At 43.9% G+C, this 26,253-nt stretch overlaps 1 protein-coding gene across 1 annotated transcript in view; it reads left to right on the top strand.

The window, feature by feature from the left end:
* The first annotated feature begins 5,359 nt into the window (after nt 1-5,359).
* The window catches only part of LOC132828125 (tubby-related protein 3-like), a 34,883-nt gene continuing 13,989 nt past the window's right edge, over nt 5,360-26,253 (top strand). Inside the window, exons 1-4 of the mRNA XM_060845033.1 lie at nt 5,360-5,365; nt 6,509-6,691; nt 14,795-14,907; nt 23,688-23,796. Coding sequence (XP_060701016.1) covers nt 5,360-5,365; nt 6,509-6,691; nt 14,795-14,907; nt 23,688-23,796 — 411 coding nt within the window. The remainder of the gene's footprint in view (nt 5,366-6,508; nt 6,692-14,794; nt 14,908-23,687; nt 23,797-26,253) is intronic.

Here is a 26,253-nt window from a genome sequence, read left to right as displayed (position 1 = left end):
TCTGGTCGGCATGGACGAGTTGGACCGAACAGTTTGTTTCCATGCAGTACATCTCTATGACTCTAAGTTCATTGCTGATTATCAACCATTGACATTCCCATGTTATCCCCATATCCCATGGAGTCAATCAAGGGTACCAACGTATATCAGTGATTGGCAAAGCAGAATCAATGTCAATCATTTGATCTCAACAAGGGTTGTTAGAACTTTGGATGATTATCTAAGTGGGCGATAGACTTCAATGGGAATGAATACCACAAAGAGTAGGCAACTGGTAGTTGAATCGCATCCTTTTAAGACTATTGCTCAAAGCCAACATTATCTCTAAAGTAGGTGAATTTTGCTCTGATTGGTCCGAACCAGAGGACACAGCTTAAAAATACGAGGTAGACCATTTAGGACAGAGATGAGGAGAAACTTCTTCACCCAGAGAGTGATGGCCGTATGGAATGCTCTGCCCCAGAGGGCAGTGGAGCTCCAGTCTCTGGATTCATTTAAGAAAGACTTGGATAGAGCTCTCAAAGATAGTGGAATCAAGGGATATGGAGGTAAGGCAGGAAGCGGATACTGATTAGGAATGATCAGCCATGATCATATTGAATGGCGGTGCAGGCTCAAAGGGCTGAATGGCCTACTCCTGCACCTATTGTCTATTGTCTATTGTCTATTGAATCACCTGATTCTGTCTGTCTTTTGAATTACTCTGTCAACCTTTCTGTTCTTTCCTTCCATACTTCCTGTCTCTGTCACCCAGGAGGCCATTCAATACGGGATGAGAATGAAGACTCAGAGCCCAATGTAAAATCCACCAAAGCGAAGAAGACAAAGATGAAGAACACAGCTGACATGTTCCAGGCTGGTTCAGCCAAAAAGGACAGCAAGAGCAAAAAGAAAGGTTACGACTGTTTCAGTCACTGTAGTTTATTACTTCACCGAGATTGCCTCAGCCTTCCACACCACTCTTAGCCCATTCATCCCCCGCAATCAATAAGGCTATCCCTCAGATGTGATCTTTTTTTTAGCAGAACCTGAACAAACAGCTTACTCATTTGGACTATGGTGATAGCTATGGTTCCCACATGCTGTCTACAAGTTGCACTATACGTTTGCCTAATGGTGTAGCTTCAGTATTATCAAATTGATCAGCCATTTCACCCATTCTGTTTTCCCCTTTCATAGTACTCCAGCATGAGGAAAAACGGGAACCCTTTCCAAGGGGTTATCGTTCATTCCTGATGAAGGGCTCCAGCCCAAAACATCAATTCTCCTGCTCCTCGGATGCTGCCTGATCTGCTGTGCTTTTCCAGCAACACACTATCAACTCTGATCTCCAGGAACTGCAGACCTCACTGTCTCCAAGGGTTTACCACTGCCAACCTCCTCCAAGCCATCAGGCTATCTGTTCTGCCTAATGTAGGACATTACAGCTGTGAATCAACTCGCTCACAACATCACCTCCACCTCCTGAAATCTCGAGGCTTTTATATGAACAAACTTTGATGTCATCCCTTTTTTTCTGATATAAATCACCTTCTCCCTTGCTTTCTTTTTAATCTTTAAGCAATCTTGTAATGTGGAATTGAACCTTTCAGCCACAGCTTTCAATATTGCTTATAGAGAAAAGGAAAATCACAAATGCTTAAGTCTTTCCAAGAATCTTAATGAAGAAACAAATGTCATTGATATTCTCTCATACCTTAAGATGGTGGTGAGTGTGAGAATATCTGTTTGGTGTCATTGATTTGATTAGCTAGCACTATGCTGATAGTTTATATCCATACCTGTAAGGTTTTCTTTGAACAGACACAATAATGTATTTAGCCAAATATTGTGTGCAATTCTGGTCTCCTTCCTATTGGAAAGATGTTGTGAAACTTGAAAGGGTTCAGAAAAGATTTACAAGGATGTTGCCAGAGTTGGAGGATCTGAGCTACAGGGAGAGGCTGAAAAGACTGGGGCTGTTTTCCCTGGAGCATCGGAGGCTGGGGGGTGACCTTATAGAGATTTACAAAATTATGAGGTGTATGGATAGGGTAAATAGGCAAAGTCTTTTCCCTGGGGTCAGGGAGTCCAGAACTGGAGGGCATAGTTTCAGGGTGAGAGGGGAAAGATATAAAAGAGACCTAAGGGGCAACTTTTTCACACAGAGGGTGGTACATGTGTGGAATGAGCTGCCAGAGGAAGTGGTGGAGGCTGGTACAATTGCAAACTTAAGAGGCATTTGGATGGGTATATGAACAGGAAGGGTTTGGAGGGATATGGGCCGAGTGCTGGCAGGTGGGACTAGATTGGGTTGGGATATCTGGTTGGCATGGACGGGTTGGACCAAAGTGTCTGTTTCCATGCTGTACATCTCTATGACGCTGACTCTATTTAGAATCAAAAAAGCACAAGCTGTTAATCATGGATCTTTTATGACCGTTTCCTAGTAGACTCCTTCTGCTGGTACATGTACACATGGTAGCCTCAAGTGGATAAAATGCACAATGACATTCTCCATACACAACAGTCCCCAGATTTGAATGATGTTCAAACAGAGTTAATTGCTCTCAGTGCTGATGCTGCTACTTTTGCTAGGTCCAAGGTTCCTGCACCCAGCGCTGGATGATCATCAGATTTTGGGTGGTCTGGTGAGGACATAATTCAATTCACTTTCGAGGTCTTAAGCGAGGAAGTAATTGATTAGTGGTCAGGGCGCTGCACTCACATGGGAAAGATGGTTAACGGATTGGAGCTGACATAAAATGACATCCCATTGTCAATCATGTGTAAGAGAGTGAAAACCATTGTCAATAGGATCTTCACCAAGATTCACACATCTCCCAAGATAAGATCCAACAACAAATCCTGAGAAAATGTTGCTTTGCATCGTTTCTGTAAAGTTCCTGCTCTCTTTCACCAAAGGTCAGATAAAAGTGTCCCTGTCTTGGAAATACTATCACCACACATTCCACAGTTGCTGTCCATTCCATTGCCAGGTCAGCATGTGAGAAGCTGCAGGCTCTCTGAGATTGCACAGGATGTGAATCACCGTTTCATGCCCCTGACATTTTGTTTTGTCCTGGTCTCTGCAATGTCATTCTGTCTCCAATTAGTGCTGAGATCACCATGAAAGTCCTGCCTTCTCCACCATTCTCCTTGCCTGAGGCATGGTGACCCTCAGGTTAAACTAGCACCAGCCATCTCTCTCTCTCTCTCTAGTGAGGGGGAAACCATGTGGTGGTCTGGCCCTACAGTGGCTCTCCTTTTACGTTTAGTGCAGAGACCCTGAGCTGAATGGTGGACCTAAGTTGAATCATTGCTTGAATTCCAGCAGTGTATGAATATAGTTATGGTCTATCCCAGGAGGAGGTATTACCATCTCATTAGTGGCTACAACAATGGGAACATTTCCATATCAAGACTGAAGGATGATAAGAATGCCATCACACTTATTCTGACACAATGCATCTGATAATGCAATGCCCAATATCCTTCAGAATATTTTCTTTTTGATGCATTCCCTGGTATGCATTACTGGATAAGTCAGCATTTATTGCCCATCCCTAATTTCACTTGAGAACATTCTAAATGGGTTTCCTTCTTGTGTCACTGCAATCCACATTCTACAAGTTCACCCAAAATGCTGCTGACGAGATATTGTCCAAAGGAACAGTGTTGCAACTTTAGCTGTTCAGCCAACGTAGTTCCAAGTAGGAGTGACTTGGAGTATGAGTTGGACGAGAACTTCAAAGGTTCTGCCTGAAACCTTGACCCTCCTGCACTTGGGATGCTGCCTGACCTGGCGTGCTCTCTCCAGCATCACAATCTTTATCAACTTGAAGCTGTTGGCTTTCCTCCTTTTCTGCTGCTGCACTTCCAGTTCGTTCACTGACTTTAGCTTTCAAAGAAGTCTAGGCCAGTTGCTGACAATCAGAACCACAGGCAAAATATTGAATATCAATTCAAGTGGTTACTACATATCCAAAGCAATGAGTTATCTTGCTGGAATAATAACCTGGAGTTAGTGAAAAACAAGATCTTTTTGACATGATGACAAGGGAGATCGTGTTAGTGTCTAACACCACTCGTATAATTGCAACATAGTCACATCATAAAGTGGTGATCTTCACCTGTTAATCAACATTCTTGAGATGCCTTACCCTTCCTGGGTTATCTGAGGTATACCGAGCAGTCTTTGGGACTGATGGGTGTAGCCTTAGGCACTTTCATTACTTTGCATGCAATGAATTAATTTTTATTTGCATTACTTTAGCTTTTAAAATCAAGACTCTTTTCAGTAGAAGGCCTACATTGCTATATTGAGAACTCCTTGCCTAAGGGATAAGGAAAGCTTAGCAAAAATGGAATTATCTTTTTACTTCAGACTTCCAGCAACCGCAGTATTTCACTTTGGTATAAAGTACGGAGTCCCTGATACCCACCACAACATTGGTTTGTGATAGATTGACAGCCTGTGACCATGTCTCTCTCAATTTCATAGGATCCAACGATGAGGATGAGTCGAGCACACAAAGGAACAGCAACAAAAAGGGCAAAGCTTCAAAGAAAAGGTCGAACAATGTAAGTTTACTCCTTGATGAAATATTTCATGATCATCCCTTGTTCAGTTAACCTCCTACCAACTGGGAAACTGGTTCATTAATAGTCGGGGAAACTGAGACCGACCAATGGATAGAAGGTGCAGTTTTTAAAATTATGTGGGCATTACCTGTTGCCCATCCCTAATTACCCTTGCTAAACCATTTCAGAGGGAAGGTAAATGGGTCTGGACTCAGATCTGGGCCAACTAAACGTGACACATTTCCTTCCATTGGTGAAACAGATGGGTTTCTACAACAAACAATGGTAACTTCATAGTCACCATTACTGAGACCAGCTTTTAATTCTAGGTTTATTAATTGTATTTAAATTCTACCAGTGTTAGGAACAGGATTTGAACCTGTGTCCGTAAAGCATTAGCCTGAGCCTATGGATCACCAGTCCACAGACATTACCACTGCCTCTCATTAATTCCAGAATAATGGAGTAAGTGTGACAGTCTAAGACTGGGAATGACCACAGAAGAGGCCATTAACAATCTTGCTATGAACAAGTTTTGATGACAATGAATGTAATAAGAATTTTTTTTGACACATGACTTCCTCTTAAGGCTTTATGTATCAAAAGTGATAGAAATGATTAGTCTCTGCAAGTCTCACAAGTCATAAATAAGGAGATAGGCATTGAGATAGGACAGGGATTGAGATGACCATGAGGGTTTTGGCCCTAGCCATATACTGGTTGCATTGTCTGTTAAATGTATATCTCCAACATCATCCATCAACTTGGGAACCCAACACACCTCATCCCTAAGAAAATGGAGGTAGACTGGTGGATTATAACAATGTGTCAATTGCAATCATCTTGTTGAGAAATTTTAGATCCTCACACCCAGTCAGAACTGGGAAAGAAGGATACAGATACAAAGTTAGAGTTCCCAAACCACTGCGTTTTCAAGATTCCTGTTTTCTTTTAGAAATGTGGGCATCCTGAATCATCTTGTAGATTAATGTGAACCAGAATCTTAGGATCCCAAAGACATCCTAACCGGCCAGTTAGCAGTGTGGCCAACCCAGCAGCAAGCATCTGGTCAAAATCCCAAAGGGTAAATTTAAACCTTGTCCTCCTGGGTTTGAGCATGTCTCACAGTGTTCCTCTGTGCACAATGAGGAACCCTCATTGGGCGGCACGGTGGCACAGTGGTTAGCACTGCTGCCTCACAGCGCCGGAGACCTGGGTTCAATTCCCACCTCAGGCAACTGACTGTGTGGAGTTTGCACGTTCTCCCCGTGTCTGCGTGGGTTTCCTCCGAGTGCTCCGGTTTCCTCCCACAGTCCAAAGATGTGCGGGTCAGGTGAATTGGTCATGCTAAATTGCCTGTAGTGTTAGGTAATGGGTAAATGTAGGGGTATGGGTGGGTTGCGCTTCGGCGGGTCGGTGTGGACTTGTAGGGCCTGTTTCCAAACTGTAAGTAATCTAATCTAAAACCCATAGGCTTCTCTAACTGGATAGACTCATTCCTAAACCACTGATTATTCCAGAAGCCCTTACTCCACTCCTACCTAGCGCCAGGCAAAAAGCCTCCAGACTGTTTGACTGTATATTGTTTCGTATCATCCCCTGGTCTCCAAGTCAGCCATGGCATGTTCATGAAACTTGTCATTTATAATGGCTGCTGCTTCAAATGAGATTGGTTACTGCAAAATCCAGCTATAAGTTATCATTCCCACCATCAATCCTGACTAGCTAATAATATTAAGAGATTACACAAAAAAAACCTCATTAGTGTTGTTGATGAATTGTGATGTTGATACTCCCACGTGGATCGAGGGTAAGGTGTACTGGAGCATCCAGTGATAGCTCAACTGAAAATGGGAGAAGGATGTGTCTCCCACAGCAGGACAGAGAGGGTCGAATCAAGATCCAGCATGCAGCAGATAATTCCCCAGTTTCTGTTTGTTTCTAGGACAGTGTCATATCTCGGGCTGAGTCACCCATTGTGGAGATTAATGACCTGGAGAAGTTTGTCTTGACACCTGCAGCGCAAGGCGTGACAATCAAATGCAGAGTCACAAGAGACAAGAAAGGCATGGACCGAGGCCTTTATCCAACCTATTACCTGCACCTGGACACAGATGAGAGTAAAAAGGTAGAGCAAGTCTACTGAGAAAGTAGCTAAGTTCCTTTAGCTGCTGCTGTTCGAGGTGAACCCTCAGGTTTGGTTTGGATAGGACTGGGGCTCAGCTTTTACCTCAGAGTTGACCTCAGGAATTTCTCAGAATGAACTATCACTATCCTTAGCAAGATTGATGTCCATCTTCATAGTTAAAACAGAAGATGCTTGAAAGGGAACAACACTAGGCAAGTGAGGAACAGTTTACAGTCAGACAAGGTTTTAACAAGCAATGATGTTGTTTTCCACTTGTTGGTAGGAACTAGTCATTGTTCCAATTGTCTACAAAAGATCAGCTTTCAAAATATCAATTACAAATGGAGCAATCATGAAAATTAATATAGTCCATACAGTCAGCAGAGAGCCTCAGCACAGAGTTCCCAATGAACCTCATTACACAGCCTCAGCACAGAGTTCCAAATGAACCTCAGCACAATTCTCTAGCATAGAGCTCCATCATGGAGCTCGAAATGAGCTCCAGCGCAGAGCCTCACCACAGAGCTTCAGCACAGAGCTCCAGCACAGAGCCTCACCACAGAGCTCCAGCACAGAGCTCCAGTACAAAGCTTCAGCACAGAATCCTATTTGGGACCTCAGCACAGGAGTTTGACACACTAAGCCTCTTAGGAACATAAGAAATTGGAACACAATACACTAATTGAACCTTTGAATTGGCTCCACCATTTATGAGGTCATAGCTGATCATCCACCTTAACTCTCCTTTCCAGTACTATCTCCATATTTCTGATTTGGAGATGCTGGTGTTGGACTGGAGTGTACAAAGTTAAAAATCACGCCAGGTTATAGTCCAACAGGTTTAATTGGAAGCACTAGCTTTCGGAGCGACGCTCCTTCATCAGGTGGTTGTGGAGGATGCAATTGTAAGAGACAGAATTTATAGCAAAGGTTTACAGTGTGATGTAACTGAAATTATACATTGAGAAATACCTTGATTGTCTACTGAGTGTCACAACCCCCCCAACCCAGACAGACAGACAAACAGACACACACACACACACACACAGACACACATATACTTTTGTGGGGTGAATTTGTACTTGCAGAGTTACATTGTACTTTGCTCAAAAACTGCATGAATTCATGCAAAATTCTGTTATCTCACTTTCTAGATTAGAATGAATCTAAACATCATGGCATAGACAGAGAATGCAGGGGGCTAACACCTTCAACATATTGTCTAGCTATCACCAATTGTTACAGTTAAACTGAGAATGCAACTTATTAAAAAAAGGTTTTGTGATTTACACATGAAAGAAGTGAAACGATCATAGTATTCGAACAGATGAAAGACTCAACAAACAATTGAGGTATTTTTCAATGTATAATTTCAGTTACATCACACTGTAAACTTTTGCTATAAATTCTGTGCCTTACAATTGTATCCCCCACAACCACCTGATGAAGAAGCAGCACTCTGAAAGCTAGTGCTTCCAATTAAACCTGTTGGACTATAACCTGGTGTTGTGTGATTTTTAACTCCATATTTCTGAATTTTCTTCATAAGCAAAGATCCATCATTCTGTCTTTAATATATTCAATGACTAAGAGTCCACAATCCACTGGGAGAGACAATTCCAAAGATTCACAACAATCCAAATGAAGAAATGTCTCTTTATCACAGTCATTAACAGCCAAGCCTTCAGTCTGATTCTACATTGGTCCTGACCAACAGGATTTTGATATTTGCCAAACGTCAATGTTGTCCCAATGTTGGCTCATGGCACAAAATGCCTGCGATGTCAATAAATCAACAGCACAAGCTTTTGGAACTAGGTTATTAAATTGAAACCCTCTGCACTCAAGACCAACAAACTCAGTGAAACAGCCAGGTGAACAACTTCAAAAAGGTTTCGTAACTAACTACTCCACAAGGCAAGTCTGTTCCACATACTATCATCGGGTGGTGACAATCTGTGAATTGAAGTGTTCCCTTCTGACAATATGTTTCAATTTATTTTTTAAGAAATTCAAATTTGTTCAAGAGTTAACTTTGTATTTTATCAGAATTGATATATTAGGAAACTTTGGAGGGAAAGAGTTGAAAAATCTTTACGTTTTGCCTTCAGTGCTTTGACTCATGCCTTTTATGTTGTATTACGAGACATTTCTGAAACCAGCATCTGAACATTCTATAGACCTTTAGCTTCTATGGTGCAATGATAATGTAACTATACGAGAAACCCAGGTTAATGCTTTAATAGCTTCAAGCAACCTTGAATCCAACTGACAAATCTGGAATATAAAGTTAATCACGGTATCAAGCATGAAACAATGATCAGTCATTGTAAAACCCCATCTGGTTCACCAAGATCCCTTGAGGAAGAATCTGCTATCCTTACCGGGTCTGACCTATAAGTAACTCCAGGCCCACTCTAGTGTCATTCATTCCTAACTTTCCCACAAAAGACCTAGAAAGCCACTTAGTTTGAGGGCAATTAGAGATGAGCAACAAATACTGCCCTTGCTAATGATACCCACAGCTCATGATGTTTAAAAAAATATCATTTCAGTTGCTTGTTTCAGCAGAACTATTGAGATGAAGGCTATTTGCATTTGAATGTTGCTATATAATCTTAGGAAAATTGTGTATTTGAACCCTTACTGGCAGTCTTGTGGTGCTGTGTGCAACTTACTCAACACAAATGTTTGACAAAGTTGCCAATTTCAGGTAAACAAAACCCTATTCTTCAGTTAACATCCCATCCCACAATACTACAGCAACATTGTAAGATGAAAGGGGCCACTCTCCTTCCAAATGCTGGTCCTGCTGTCAAACCACTTCACAGTATGCCTTTCCAGATCTGAGTGCATCCCAGGGAGAGAACAGGGATGGAGAAGGTTGCAATGATGATTAATTCCAAAAACAGAATTCTGCAGATATTGAAGATCTGAAATAAAAACAGAAAATGCCGGAAATACTCCAAAAGTCAAGCAGCATCTGAGTGAGGAGAAACAGCATTAACATTTTAATTTGCTTCCTTCTTCATAGTCAGCCAATCATAAAGAACATTACTTCTGTCTCATTTACAAAATCCACAAAATCCTCTGGGGACTTTTCATTTCAGATTGATTGAACTGGTTCCTTCCTATCTTGCCTCTACTTTTGCCCTTTTATTCAGTCTCTGCCCTCCTATATCCATAACTCTTCTGATGTCATCTCTCATTTTAGCAGTTTCCAATTTCTTGGTCTTATCCATCTCCCCTTATCACAGATATCCAGTACCTCCATTCCCCCCACCAGGACAGTTTCAGGGTTCATGACCTTTCTCTTGAATAGAGACCTAATTGGTTTCTATTCAGCCCCAAGCTCCTCCATTCTCTGACTGAACAACTTCCTCTTTAACACATCTCACATGCTCCGAATAAAAGGTGTTGCAGTGGGCAGCAGTCTGGATCTTAGCTCTGCCTCTCCTTTTATGAAGTGTGAGGAACATTTCTGGTTCTGATCTGACCACCCCCACCCCCACCCCCCAACTTGTCTTCCAATTAGTTTTCTTGTTTCATTGAACATGTATTCAATTAACGAGGAAGCTAACAACTGAAAACCAGCTAACAACTGAACAACTGATAAACACAGCTGTGGCCTGATCAATCTGTAAGTTCTGTCTAATATTGATGCGTTTGCCTCACCCTTGCTCCTTTAAGGACAGATGTGTATTAACTGTCCAGTATGGGATATCCATAACTACATCTATGATTGCAACTATAACACGATGCAATGCAGTTCTAAAAGTGAACAGCATTGATTTACCACATCTCTAAGAATTTCGCCACATGTGACAGGTAGTTAGTGTATTGGATATCACAGTTCTAGGTCCCTTCACCAGGCAAATATCCTGACAGGATTTGAGTTATCACGAACCTTGGGAATTTTATACATTTCAATTAGAACTCTTCTGATTCTGTAGGGAATGCCATCCTTGTTTACTCAAACACTCCTTATAGGATAATCCCCTTCTCCCAGGAATCATTTTGATGAATTTTCCTTACATTTCTTCCAAGTTACGTATGTTCATCCTTGTTGAAGGGCTCCTGCCCGAAACGTCGATTTTCCTGCTCCTCGGATGCTGCCTGACCTGCTGTGCTTTTCCAGCACCACTCTAATCTCGACTCTGATTTCCAGCATCTGCAGTCCTCACTTTTTGCCTATGTTCATTGCTTGATTGGGCGATCAGACTATACACAGTAACTTACTCCTGGAGGGGAGAAAAACCATAAGAATCTGGTAACACTTGGAAATGAACCGATAGGTGACACTGGAGCACAATTTTGAAGTTGGCAACACTAGTCAGACCAGTATGTGCAATTTGCAAGTCTTGCTGCTTTTCCCTACTGGGTTACTACTTTCACCAATGTCCTGTACAATTGCAGTCAGACTTTGTCACTTCTTTATTCCCATTCCTTTGTAATAAAGACTAACAGGCCATTTGCTTCCCTAACCTACTTACTGTAGCTGCATGTTACATTCCTGTCATTCATATACAATGACATCCAAGCTCCATATCATCATATCCCACTCTCTCACCATTTCAAAATAATCTATCTTCCTTTCTTTCCATCCAAAATCTCACATTTCCCCACATTGTACTCAAACTGCTGTGTTCTGGATCACTCATTTATTCTGTCTACATACCTTAGAAGTCTCATTCTGTCCTGCTTGCAGTTTACCTTCTAATCTAGCTTAGTATAGTCGTGGAAATGTTCTATTCTCTCTTTGTTGACAGATTGGTGCCGGCTCTGCTGCTGAGATCCATGCAGCATCTGGATCAGTGGTGCTGGAAGAGCACAGCAGTTCAGGCAGCATCCGAGGGGCAGTAAAGTCAACGTTTCGAGCAAAAGCCCTTCATCAGGAATAAAGGCAGAGAGCCTGAAGCGTGGAGAGATAAGCTAGAGGAGAGTGGGGGTGGGGAGAAAGTAGCATAGAGTACAATAGGTGAGTGGGGGAGGGGATGAAGGTGATAGGTCAGGGAGGAGGGTGGAATGGATAGGTGGAAAAGATAGGCAGGTAGGACAAATCATGGGGACAGAGCTGAGCTGGAAGTTTGGAACTGGGGTGAGGTGGGGGAAGGGGAAAAGAGGAAACTGTTGAAGTCCACATTGATGCCCTGGGGTTGAAGTGTTCCGAGGCGGAAGATGAGGCGTTCTTCCTCCAGGCGTCTGGTGGTGAGGGAGCGGTGGTGAAGGAGGCCAGGACCTCCATGTCCTCGGCAGAGTGGGAGAGGGAGTTGAAATGTTGGGCCACAGGGTGGTGTGGTTGATTGGTGCGGGTGTCCCGGAGATGTTCCCTAAAGCGCTCTGCTAGGAGGCGCCCAGACTCCCCAATGGAGAGGAGACTGCATCGGGAGCAACGGATATAATAAATGATATTAGTGGATATGCAGGTAATGATGGATGTGGAAGGCTCCTTTTGGGCCTTGGATGGAGGTGAGGGGGGAGGTGTGGGTGCAGGTTTTGCAGTTCCTGCAGTGGCAGGGGAAGATCCATGCAGCAGTCTATTCATTATCTCGTGCCAAGCCAAAAATGACCCACTTATTCCTGCTCTATCTTTCCAATCCTTTCTCCAACCCTCAATCCATGTTAAGATTATCCACAATAACCTACTTCATAATCTCCTGAAATAGAACTGGAATTAGGCCATTCAGCCCCACAAGTCTGATCCACCACTCCGCTAGATCATGACTAATTGTTTTATTTTAATGAATCCCAAGCTCCTACTTAACCCAGTAACATTTGTTTCCACTACCTAACACTTCCCACATCCACCTCAATTTGAAATAAGTTCAAAGATCCTACCTCTGCCGATTTCTGATGTTTCAAAAACACACTTCCCACTGAGAGAGAAAAGACTTCTCATCCCTGTCACTTGGTCAACACCATTCAGAACCTTATGCACTTCAATCAACCAACTCTCATTCTTCTAACCCCCAGTGGAGCTAGGCCCAGCCTGTACTCTGTCCCCCAGAGACAATTCACTCAATCAAGGAGGCAATCTGGAAAATTCCCTCCAAAATGCCTCCATTTACACCTCTCTGTAAATGGAGTGGCACAGTAACTCAGTGGTTAACACTGTTGCCTCACAGCACCAGGTTCAATCTCAGCCTCGGGCCACTGTCTGTGTGGAGTTTGCACATTCTCCCTGTGTCTGTGTGGGTTTCCTCCCACAGTCCAATGATGTGCGGGCTGGGTGAATTGCCCATGCTGAATTGCCCACAGTGTCCAGGGATGTGTAGGTTAGGGGCAGTAGTCAAGGGTAAATATAGGGGAATGGGTCTGGGTGGGTTACTCTTCAGAGACTCAGTGCGGACTTGTTGGGCCGAAGGGCCTGTTTTCACTCTGTAGGGATTCTATCTTCTAAATAAGTAGACCAAAATTAGACATAGTATTTGAGACACCATCTGTATCTGATTCATAACATCCTTTCTTTAATGTTCAATTCCTCTCACAATAAAGGATAGCATCTCATTAAACTTATCAAATACGTCTTGAAAGTTCCAATACACAATATTTATGGACTCCCTCTTAGTCATAGAGTCACACAGCACAGGGACAGACTCTTCAGGACAACCAGTCCATGCCAACTGTAATCCCTATCAAAACTAGTTCCACCTGCTTGCTCCAGGTCCATATCCTTCCAAACATTTCTTATTCAAGTACTTATCTAAATTTTTTTAAATGTAACCGTGCCCACATCCATTATTTCCTTTAGAAGTTCATTCTACATGTGGACTACCCTCTGTGTAAGACATTTGCCACTGTCGTTTTAAATCTCTTTCCTCTCACCTTAAAAACATGCCCCAATCTTGAAATCCCACATCCTAGAAAAAGGATACCTCCCACTAACCCTATCTCTACATCTCTTACTCACTCTATTCAGCATGCAGCTCCACATGCAGTCAGTCTCAGTGCGGAGCTCCACACGCAGTCAGTCTCAGTGCGGAGCTCCACACACTGTCGGTCTGGGCATGGAGATCCACATGCTGTCGATCTGAGCACGGAGCTCCACACACTGTCGGTCTGAGCACGGAGCTCCACATACTGTCGATCTGAGCAAGGAGCTCCACACACTGTTGGTCTGAGCACGGAGCTCCACACACTGTCGGTCTGAGCACGAAGCTCCACACTGTCGGTCTGAGCTCGGAGCTCCACACACTGTCAGTCTGAATGCAGAGCTCCACATGCTGTCAGTCTCAGCATTGAGCTCCACACACTGTTGGTCTGAGCATGGAGCTCCACATGCTGGCATCTCAGCATAGAGTTCCACACACTGTCGGTCGGAGCACTGAGCTCCATATGCTGTTGTTTCAGTATAGAACTCCACACAGTGTCAGTTTCAGCATGGAGCTCCACACACTGTTGGCCTGAGCATGGAGCTCCACATGCTGGCATCTCAGCATAGAGCTCCACACAGTGTCGGTCTCAGCATGGAGCTCCACACACTGTCATCTTCAGCACAGAGCTCCACATGTTGTCAGTCCATCCTTAGTTCTTGCTGACAAAGGGATGGGGGAAGGGTACAAGTAGATATCTCCTGTGAGAACAGTGGGGTACTGTGTGTGATTTATCAGATAATATTCAATGTACATCAATGGATTTCTCTTCACCCAGCAAAATTTGAGTGGCACGGAACTGCAATGTGGGCACTGTTTATTATCATTCAAACCCCAGCAGAAACAAAGTTGTAGAAAGTTCCTTTATTTCACAGAGTTACTTTTTAAAGTTATCAGAGAATGGGGAGTGTCAGTAACTGTAGGAATTGCACACTGGAGTTAGGAGCTCTGTCAGTCGGGTTATCAGGATAGCCACAAACACATTCATATATAAAATGACATTAATACACAGACACATAGTGACAACGGAGATTATTCATTTGATTGCAGTATACAACCTTCGAGCTTATTTTATATCTGTCCACAATTGGAAACATGCTGTCCCCTGTGCTGTAATATAGGCCAGTCTGGATTAACCTGATGTCTGTTTGGAATGTCAATGCAGACGCTACACAATTGCCTCCTCTGGGTATTAACCGCTGTCTAAATGCGTCTGTCTCTCTTGTCCCAGGTTTTCTTGTTGGCTGGGAGGAAGCGGAAAAGGAGCAAGACATCCAACTACCTCATTTCAATTGATCCAACAGACCTGTCCCGAGGGGGAGAAAACTTCATTGGAAAGCTCAGGTTGGGCTGACTCCCATTTGCTTACCCCTCCTGTTACTCCCTATTCACAACCCCCAACTGATGTGATGCCATCATGTGGTTGTATTCTGCAGCCTACCTACTCATGCAGCATTGCCTCTGGACTGCAGAACGTAGATCGGGTTTTGAGTTGACCATGCTGCCCCTTGAGCCTGATCCACCGTTCTCTCAAATCACAGCTGATCCATTTGTGTTTCAAATTCTATGTTTCCATCTGGGCCCAGTAAGCTTTGATTCCCCTAACCAACAAAAATCTTTCATTGCCTTAAAAAAAATGAACCTGCCTACATTGTCTTCTGAGGGAAATACTTCTGAAGCCACACAACCCTCTGAAAGATAAAAAGCTGTTTTCCTCATCTCAGTCTGAAAAGACTAATTCCTGATTTAAAACACTACCTCCTCACCCACAAGAGGAAAAATCATTGCCATGTCCACCTTGCCAAGGCCATTCAGGATATTGTACACTTCAGTCGAGTCACCCCTCACACTTCTAAACTAATTTGGAAACAAGTCCAAACTGTCCAAGCTATCCTCAAATACTGAGGAACCCATTAAACCCAGGAATCAATTTGTAACCCTCCCCCAAAACATTTCCAATGAATTTACATTCTCTCTTAGACAAGAAGACCAAAACTGACCACAATATTTGCGACGAGATCATCAAGCCCTGCAGGTAGTGATCAATTGCCTGTTATACACAAGAGTTGATAAAACTGATGATTGATGGAGAATGGAGAGTTATTGATCAATACTGTCTACATTGCACTAACTCCCAAGAATAATTTCTACACTTGCTGATTTTTAACTAAAGCATGTGGTTTACAAATCCTGGTAAACTCAATGCATTTCTCTGTGGGAGCATTGACTAAAATTCTCCAGCCCAAATCTAATTACAAACCCAAATGATCCTGTCTTGCTGATTTGGGGATGGAGGGTGGGGGGTATTACTGTCAGCTCAGTTTGAACCTGGAATCCCAGGCCTTTCCTGGTGCATATTGTGAAGATGCCCACTGGCTGAAAGACCCACTTCCCATCTGTTCAGTCTCCTCTCTGGGCTGCAGCCCCTCGTATCAAGTGAATAAGAAAGTATATGACATATTCCACACCTTAAATCCACCCTCAGCCAGTTTCTATATGTTGTATGAGGCAGCCTGAAGAGATTCCTTCGACCATTCTGTTCAGCAGCACTGCAGGGCATCACATCTCAGAATACATGCTGGCTTGTTGACATTTGAGATTATAAATTTTGACGTATTTTCTCTATTATAGCTCATCAGTGCCAAACACACCAATCATCATAGTCATTGGCAATAGCTCAAGAAATAGTTAAAACAGAGCCATTACCATAAAGATTGAACTATAAGAACAGGAGTTAACCAGGCACTGGATCTCAGATCTTGAACAGAGTATTGTCACTATATTTTGGAACACTTATTTCCAATAGTCCAATTATCATCTTTATTTTCTTCCTTGCCAGTGGTGATAAGACTTACAGTCTTACAGATTAATAAGTATTCCTTGGACTCAATGATAAGGATTCATCTTGTCCCAGCAGTGTCTACTACCTACAAGATGAATCCTTATCATTGAGTCCAAGGAATACTTATTAATCTGTAAGTCTTTTTTTATGCCAGGAATGTACTTTGGTCTCTTGGGGTGATGGATATATATGGAAACCCATTGCCATCATCAGGAGTCTCAAAGGAAACTATTGAGAAATTCACGGGAGACTTATTGTCTCTTGGATTTCAAGGGGACCTTCTCTCTTCTGTGGGAAACACCACCCCAACATAAAGCCATGGAAATAATTATCAGGAACCAATGCCTCAGCTCTCCTCAGTAACCCTAGATGTGTGTAGTGACATCTCTGAACAGATTGATGTGGAAAAAAAAGAATATAGAGAGAAAAAGATGAGAACCTAAGAGAGTGGCAACAGCATCCCCATCTCCCTCAGGTGGAGCTGTCCCTGGTGCTGGAAAGCACATCACCTGGTAGGAAAACGGGATGCTTCTAAAGTATCCAGGACAATGAACTTCACTGAGTAAATATAAGTATTAGGACAAACTTAAACATATGTGCAAACTTAAAGATTAAATAAGAGAAATGAAAAGGCAACAAAAGTTATGAATTTAAAACAAACTGGAATTGGGTGGCACGGTGGCTCAGTGCTTAGCACCGCTGCCTCACAGCACCACAGTCCCAGGTTCAATTCCAGTCTCGGTTAACTGACTGTGTGGAGTTTGCATATTCTCCATGTGTCTGTGTGGGTTTCCTCCGGGTGCTCCGGTTTCCTCCCACAGTCCAAAGATGTGCAGGTCAGGCGGATTGGCCATGCTAAATTGCCCATAGCGTTAGGTGCATTACTCAGAGGGAAATGGGTCTGGGTGGGTTACTTCTTTGGATGGTCAGTGTGGACTGGTTAGGCCAAAGGGCCTTTTCCACACTGTAGGGAATCTAAAAACAAATAAAAAGAATGTTTCGATACTCCTTCACCTTCCCTCCATCTTAAGGTCCGAAGTGGCATGTTTGCTATTGGTTGCACAATGTTCAGCATCATTTATAATATCTCTCATATCTGAAATAGTTCCATGTCCAATGCAGCAAGACCTGGACAATCTCCAGGCTTGGATTGACAGCTACAAATACCATTTTTATTGAACAAGTGCAAGGTAATGACCATCTCTCCCAATGGGGCAGCTCACCATTACTTCCTAATAGTCAATACTGTTACTAGCACTGGAACATGCACTATCAACAGGTGTTACCATTGACCAGAAGCTGAACTAGACTAGCCATGCAAGTACAGTGGCTACAAAAGTAGCTCAGAGGCTAAGAATCCTAAATTACAAGTAACTCACCTCCTGTGTCCTCAAAGTCTGTCAACCATCTACAAGGCACAAGTCAGGAGTAAGATACTCCCCACTTGCCTGGATGAGTGCAGCTCCAACAACACTAAAGAAGCTTGACACCACCCAGGACAAAGCAGCCTGCTTGATTGGCACCACATCCACTCCCTCCATCGCCAACACACAGTCCCAGCAGTGTCTACTACCTACAAGATGCACTGCAAAAATTCACCAAGCCGCTTTTGAAAAAGAACCTTCCAAAGTCTACTTCCATCTAAGATAAGTGCAGCAGATATACCTACACGTTCCCTTCACAATTCTGGACTTCCCTTGCTAACAGCCGTATGGGTCTGCCCACACCAAATGGACAGTAAAAATTCACCACCAACTTCTCAAAGGCAACTAGGGATGAGCAGAAAATGCTGGCCCAGCCAGCGATGCCCATATCCCATAAATGAATGTTTAAAAATATATATGGAAGTGTAAAAGGGATGGAAGAGCTGGTCTGAGATGTGATAGCAGTGTAGAAGAGGCAGGATTAGGTAAGTTGGATAAAGAGAAACGTGTCCCATGAGCTGATTATACAAGATCTGGGGCCACAACAAGTGCAGGGGGAATTTGAGGAAGAACCTTTTTTCAAATAAGAGCTGGTAAAGAGCTGGAACTGCTGCCTCTAAGGATGGAGGAAGCAGAGATGGTCAATGATTCCAAAGGGAAATTGGATGGACACTTGACAGAAGTAGACTTACAGAGGTCTAGGGGTGGACAAAGGGGGTGTGACTGACTGGATTGCTTTACAGAAAATAAAGGAGAGGAGAAAAGGAGCTTCTCAAATTGTTTATTGCCAAATTAGTATCACATTGTACCGAATTTTTCATCTTGGTCACATGATTTCTGATAGGCTGTGGAATCTATGGGAAGAATCTTATCGGTGTCTGAGCAACGTGGGCTACGGGAGATTTGTGGCAGAATCAGTAACAAAGTCCAACAAGGCCCATCTCAATGATAAGATCATCATCTTTTCTGCTTCTCATGAGTGGCGTAGTGAGATTCTCCATAGGCAGTGCTGACATGCCAATTGATGTGGGTTAACACTCGAGTAAATACCTTGCTGCTGCCGCGATATTAATATTCGATCTCCCAGACTACTAAATCTGCCAAGCAACATCAACCATAGGGAAACCCAAAATAGAAAGCAGAGCAGGTAACTGATTAATTCAGCCCACTGCTAGGTCCAAATTGCCTTCATGATACCTACAACAAAACTATAAAGAGAACACAACCAATGGGTACCAGCCACATGTGCTCTTCCTCCAAAGACATCAACATTGGCAGCTGGGCAGCATCATCGCCATCTTAACACTTCTCAAATCGTTGGCAGTGCACTCTAGAAGTGCAGACTCACATTGCAGGGCACACAAGCCAATATCTTTGAAAAGCTGCAGTGAGATCATTTCGTGTATAGATAAAGGTACACAATTCACAGAGAGGACCAGGCTGCTCGTTTACTGTCATAGCGCTCATTCAATCAGCGGCTTCCCATCAGCTTACAGCATTCCTGTCTTGTCATGCCAATTAGTGAAGTCACACAACCTGGCTGCTTGGCTTGCTGGTGGGAGGCTGCATGCTTCAGGCAAGAGCACAATGCAGTTGTGAAGGGAGACAGCAGGGGGTGTACAGCAAAGAATGGCTAGGTAAAGGGTAATTCAGGAGGAGACCCCTGATTTGTAAATAGCAGGGGGCTGGAGAGGCAATGTACAGTAACAGCTCGCATGGTCACCTCATATGCCAGGGGCTGGGAAGGATGAGCAGGAGCAGCCTCATATAGACCAGGGTTGGGGAGGTGTGAATTCTGTGGTGATTGTGGGACAAGCTTTTAGGAAGGGGATGTGGATGCTCGGGGACTCAGTGGTACATTGAGGCTGGGCCTGGAACCACCTCCCTGAGGAGCATTCACTGTCACCGGCCATCGTGCTGGATAGTGCACAGGCTCAATGGGGAAGGAAATGGCTGTGAGCTCACTCGGGGGGAGGGGGTGGACATGACACAGCCTGTGAGGTAGGGGGCTGCAGAAAACACAGTAACCACAGGATTTTTAAAGGGAACGAACATTGGCCCCGGGCCCATGCAATGTACAGCACATAGTCCCCAGGCTGACCAATCCCTGGCCGCGCTACACTATTGAGTCTTCCTGTGCGTTTCACCTCTTGGGTACTGCCACTGCTGGCCAACTCTCTGACAGCTCCACCTTTGCCCACAGAAGGAGCCAAACATTAGAGATGCTGAACGACAGAGGGATAAAGGTGTCGCCATGAGCCAGTGCCTTGTGTAGACATTGCTCCGCCTGCCCTCTGCACATCCCTGCACCCTCTGGGATCACGAGGTATTGCTGGATGGTGTGAACAGTCATTTAATGCCTTCACAGAGACTCTGACAAGCAGTGAATGTTAACACCAGGAACTGAGTGTGACGCTGAAGCCTTTCTCACCCATGTCACCAAACTGAGATGAGGCAAACCATCTTCACCCAGAGGCTGTTGAGCCTGTGGAATTCTCTGTGATAGAAAGCTATTGATGCCAAATCAGCTCTTAGGGGTGAGAGTATATGGGGCAAAACTGGGCATGGGGTTCTGAGTTACAAGATCAGGCATGATTATATGATTGGTTAAGCAGGCTTGAAGAGCTGAATGGACTACTCCTGTTCATAATTTCCATGTTCCTAACTGCCCTCAGTAAGTTTTCTTCTTCCTCTCTCTCCCATTATATCATTGTGTACTACAGTGGAACCTCAATTATCCAAACACCGCTTATCCAAATTTCGAATTATCTGAACAAGATCACAAGGTCCCGATGCTTGGCTAAATTGTGTTATCCGAACATTCGATTATCCAAACAAAATACTACCCGCCTGTGTCTTTAGGATAATAGAGGTTCCTCTCTATAGGGTTTCTGGTTTGCAATCAGTAATTTGCTGATTTTTAGATGGTTTGAATCACCTTCAGATCCCTGGTTCTGACACTGGACTTATTCAGGGAAGGTGAAATGAAGAAGGGAGTAGACAGGTGTTTCAGGGCAAAAGAATCTCTGCATTTAAATAACTCCAGAAAGGTAAGTATGATACAAGAAATAAAGGCAAATGCAAAAAAAAAAGTGAAGTTAACACAATTATACAGATTATGGTAATTAAATACACTATCAAATTAAATAGAGGTTAAAATACTACTCAAGCTAAACAGCAGCTTCAATCACAGACACTTTCTACAGGCTTCCTACCCTTGAGGTCCGTGCACAGTCGCCTTCCCTCCCTGTTATCTAGGTTGGAAACTTTGGGGTCTCAGGAGTTTCATCTCACCACTGGAGAAAACACAGGTTTAAGGTGCGTCCAGTTGCTGAGGTTCCTGCCGTCGGTTCTCTTGGCTTGGAACAGGCCTGTGTCTGGAAGCTCTTGTTCAGATAACGCTTGGTCAGCGTCCTACTCTCTCGGATGCTCTTGGTTTGTCTTCCTGATTCAGATCCTCTGTGCGGCCTCAATGGCTCTGGGTTTCAAAACTGCTTGTTGGGACTGTACGAAGTTAAAACTCACACAACACCAGATTATAGTCCAACAGGTTTAGTTGGAAGCACTAGATTTCAGAGTGCTGCTCCATCGTCACTGTGTCTTACAATTCTGTACTCCACAACCACCCGATGAGGGAGCAGCACTCAGAAAGCTAGTCCTTCCAATTAAACCTGTTGGACTATAACCTGGTACTTTTAACTTTGTACACCCCAGTCCAACACAGGTATCTCCGTATCTTTTCTAGATAAGATAGAGTTAAAAATCATACAACACCAGGCTATAGTCCAACAGGTTTATTTGGAAGCACTAGTTTTTGGAGGGCTGCTCCTGTGTCAGTTGCTTGTTGTGTGATTTTTAATTTTGTCCACCCCAGTCCAACACCAGCACCTCCACATCATAGATAAGGCAGACATGCCGAGGGGCTCCTTGCCACAGGCAAACTGATTTTATTTAGCTTGAACTTCCAAGGGTTGGAGGGGTGTCAGGCAGAGTGTCCTGAATGGAAAGTGCTGAAGGGCTTGTGTGTGGCTCCTCCTTCACCTGGGTGCCCCCTGGCACCACTCTATGTCTTTGTGAGGAAGGGGCACCTAGACTGGGTTGACCGCCTGCCCACGTTGCCCTGCCTTCAGTTCTGAGGACCAGTGGTTGGGGTGATGGACGACAGATGCGTACCCCTCTCCAGCAGACCATGAGAGTGCTGAGTCTGGCTCTCCAGGCAGTTGCCAACCTGTCCATGGAGACAGACAGTCACCCAACATGCTGCAGCCTCTGGGCTATGAGGGCCATTCTGCCCCACATGCCTGCCTCTGTTCCTGTCCCTGATTACTGACACCGCCAGGTCCTCTTCTGCCTGGCGCTGTACAGGTGCCCAATCTCTGGCAGTGCCAGCTACCCAGGATCATTTCTACCTTGGCCAGCTGTAGAGATGTGGCAGTGAAGGGCTCACCAGATTGTGTTGCCACACTTTCTAAATGTATGGTTCCCACTGAGGTGTCAGCATGTGAGCTGGTGTAGAAGGAAGCCATGGCAATGCTTCCTCTGACGCCTCAATGCCCTCATCCCCAGAATTTGAGGAGATTGCATTTGTGAGAGCTGAGTGCTTTCTGTAGATGTCTAAGACTGGCAAGTGGAACGTGCAAGACGAAAGAGAGATAAGGCATCATGCTCAGTGGTTGCAAGTAGTATGCAATGATTGAAAGTGAAAGGGGGGGGGGTTAATGTGAACGTGACAATGGAATGAAGTGTGGGACTTACTTAATTGATGGAACATGGATGTCTCTGTTGTAAGGGCCAGGGGTTTCTCCTCATAGCGGGTGAGGAAACGGATTACCCCTACCCCTCCAGGCTAGCTCTGCCTCTTTACAGGCTGTCTTCTCTTGCAACGAACAATAGAAGCCAATGAGTGAGATCAACAATGGGCAACATGGCTTTTAAAGATTCATAGAATCCCTACAGTGCAGAAGCAGGCCATTCAGCCCATCAAGTCCACACTGACCCTCTGAAGAGGATCCCACCCAGAACCGCCCCCTTTACCCTATCCCCATTATGCTGCATTTTCCATGGCTAATCCACCTAGCCTGCACATCTTTGGACTGTGGGGGAATCCGGAGCAACCAGAGGAAACCCATGCAGATACAGAGAGAATGTGAAAACCCCACACAGACAGTTGCCCGAGGCTGGAATCAAATCTCCATCCCTGGAGCTATGAGGCAGCGGTGCTAACCACTGATCCACTGTGCTACTGCCTGCACTGAGCCACTGTGTCGTCCCTGTTAGTGCTGGTGCAGGTGGGGTAGAAATGAGACAGTGTACTGAGGGACTGAGGAGATAGTACAGAGGGCATACAGGGAACAGTCAATGAGTGCAAGTGAGGAAAGGGGCTGCAGGCGATAGGGAGAGTGGAAGGACATGAGCCTTGTGAAACGTGTCTGCTGGCATGGCTTCCTCTGCCAGTCATCCAGGAAGAGAATATCTCTTCATTGAAGCACCTCTAGCTATCTTCCCCTTCTCCACCGCCATGATCCATCTTTGTCCTTCAATGGAGCAGGGCAACATTGGAATGTCAGTGCCTGTCTGAATGCACAGTGCCCTTTTAAAGATGGCACAGGTTCATGGGATGCCAGTGTTTCAGTGAATGGCAAATTGTTCTAGGAACAAGATCCTGTCCTATGTATTATGATGCATGAGATATTACAAATTGTGCTGAACAAGGTGAGACAGAGAATCCTTATCTTGTCTCTCATTGTTAATATAGTCACTGTGCAAAGTCTTTCTCTTGCCCTTTTTGTGATCATGTGGATAAACATTTGCCTGTTGATGTGCGCCCACTTCATTTTGGTCTGTTTGAACTCTCAAAGGTCTAATCTGATGGGGACTAAGTTTACAGTATTTGATAATGGAGTCAACCCTGAGAGAGGAAAACACGGTCATTCAAACATACGTCAGGAACTTGCTGCCATCACTTACGTGAGTACCTGCAGGGGTGGATCTGCCTCAGAAAACTGTTATTGGCAGCTGGTGGGGATACTGGGTATTTGAAATAAGATCAAAAAGAGCTGGAGAAACTCAACAGGGCAGAGAGTATCTGTGGAAGGAAATAAAATTCAATCAGCTTTCCTCACAACCGGAAGGTAAAGGAGCATCAACATGATACATAAACTCTGTTTCTGTCCATAGAGGTGATGGACCTGCTGAGCATCATTATAAATTTTGATACTATGTGGGACACCATGGAACGATTCACTGTGGCCAATCCTCCCTGGTATCAATCTACATTATTGATACCTAATGTCATAGAGTCATAGAGATGTACAGCATGGAATCCAATATTTTGGTCCAATTCATCCATGCTGACCAGATATCTTAAATTAATTTGCCAACATTTGGTCCCTATCTCTCTAAATCCTTCTTATACATATACCCATGCAGGTGCTTTTTAAATGTCATAACTTCTACCATTTCCTCAGGCAGCTCATTCCATACATGCACCACCTCTGCGTGAAAAAGTTGCCCCTTGGGTCCCTTTTAAATCTTTCTTCTCTCACCTTAAAACTATGCCCTCTAGTTTTGGATTCCCCTACCCTGGGGAAAGGACCTTGACTATTTATCCTATCCATGTCCCTTATGATTTCATAAACCTCTATAAAGTCACCCCTCAGCCTCCAGTGTTCCAAGGAAAACAGCCCCAGCCTATTCAGCGTCTTCCCACAGCTCAAGCCCTCTAATCCTGGCAACATCCTTGTAAATCCTTTTCAAATTTAACCAAATGCTTCCTATAGTAGGGAGACCAGAACTGAATGCAATATTCTAAAAGTGGCTTAACCAATATCCTCTATAGACCTCCCAACTCCCTATGCTCAATGCACTGACCAATAAAGGCAAGTGTACCAAATGCTTTCTTCACCACCCTGTCTACCTGCAACTCTACATTCAAGAAACTATAAACTTGCACTCCAAGGTCTCTTTGTTCAGCAACACTCCCCAGGACCTTACCATTAAATGTATAAGTCCTGCTCTGATTTGCCTTTCCAAAATGCAGCAGCTCACATTTATCTAAATTAAACTCTTAGGCAGAAGAAGGCTTGATCTTGTCAATTGGAATTGTTTATTACATATTAATAAATGACTAGTTATATTGTGCCTGAGGATACTTGGATGTCTCTTATGAGACCTCAGGCTCAACCTAAGCATAACTCCACATTAATACTGCTGAAACATTCTGACATTGAACAGGTAACAAGCACAGAACTGGAACAGCACACTAGTCAGCTCCTCCCAGAGAACAGTCCTTTCCTTCCTGAAGAGCAGAATTTATTGCATGGTGTCTGATAACCCTTTCGGGTACTAATTATCTTAAACAATATTATTTCCAGCCTTTCATTTTCTTTTAGATCATCATCAGATTCAGGCTTGGATCATTCTTTTGCTTATTTGCAATTTCTACAACAGTTTTCATAACCTCAGGATATTGCAAACATTTTAAAATCAATTAAACATTCTTTGGAGTTTAAGAAATCAGAAGCAGAAATATGTGTTAAAGTAATAGTGAAGTTTCAGTGACAAATTGGCAGGGTCCCAGGCACTGGTACCAACCTTAACAGAAAATGAGGTGGCAAATCAAACAAGCAGTCATCTGAAGCAGTATATGTTCTCATTAGTTATGCCCACTTCACAGTTATTGACTAATGAAAACACATAGTAAAATTTGCTGCGCGTATGCTCCTCACAGGTTAACTGCCAATTCAATAGCAAAACTAAATATAACAGTGACCTCTTTAAAGTAACATGGATCTGAGTTCTTCTATCTTTGGTCAGGTGCTGTCCCCACAATGTCTACCAGAGCTTCCAAGGTATCCTTGCTGGTTGGCTACCCCCTGTCTACAATCTAGTACGTCTGTCCACTGCCTACATGCTTTCTTCATGTTTTACTTCACTCAAGAGCGAGGTTGGTTGGTTCAGGCAGATGTGGCATGACTTTGAAGTATTTTTCTTCTGTAACATGCCCTGACAACCAGTCATGTTTTTCAGGTTCCTCAGGAGTCAACATTGGAAGAGACACAACTGAAAATATGGGGGGTGTGCCGATGTAGTGGGAACGGCTGGTAATTGGAAGGCCCAGGTTAATAATTGGGAGAATTATCTTCAAATCACACCATGACAACTGGTGGAATTTTCTTTCAATTCCTAACTCTGCAATTGAAACTGAGCCACACTGATATTTGTTGGTCAATAGATCCTGTCATCGATACTCTCTCATTTGATGGGTCTAAGGATCTAGTGGTGTAGTGGTAGTATCCCTATCTCTGCACCAGAAAGCTTAATTTCAAGTCCCACCTACCTGAGACAATTACCAGCATCAAGCCTTTCAGAGCCATTACCATGTACGACATCCACATACCCCCACCATGTTTCTCCCCCTATGGT

The sequence above is a fragment of the Hemiscyllium ocellatum genome, chromosome 26, assembly GCF_020745735.1.
Source record: "Hemiscyllium ocellatum isolate sHemOce1 chromosome 26, sHemOce1.pat.X.cur, whole genome shotgun sequence".
Taxonomy (NCBI): Eukaryota; Metazoa; Chordata; class Chondrichthyes; order Orectolobiformes; family Hemiscylliidae; genus Hemiscyllium; species Hemiscyllium ocellatum.
The sequence above is the reverse complement of the archived record's forward strand: the minus strand, read 5'-3'. Positions and strand labels throughout refer to the sequence as shown.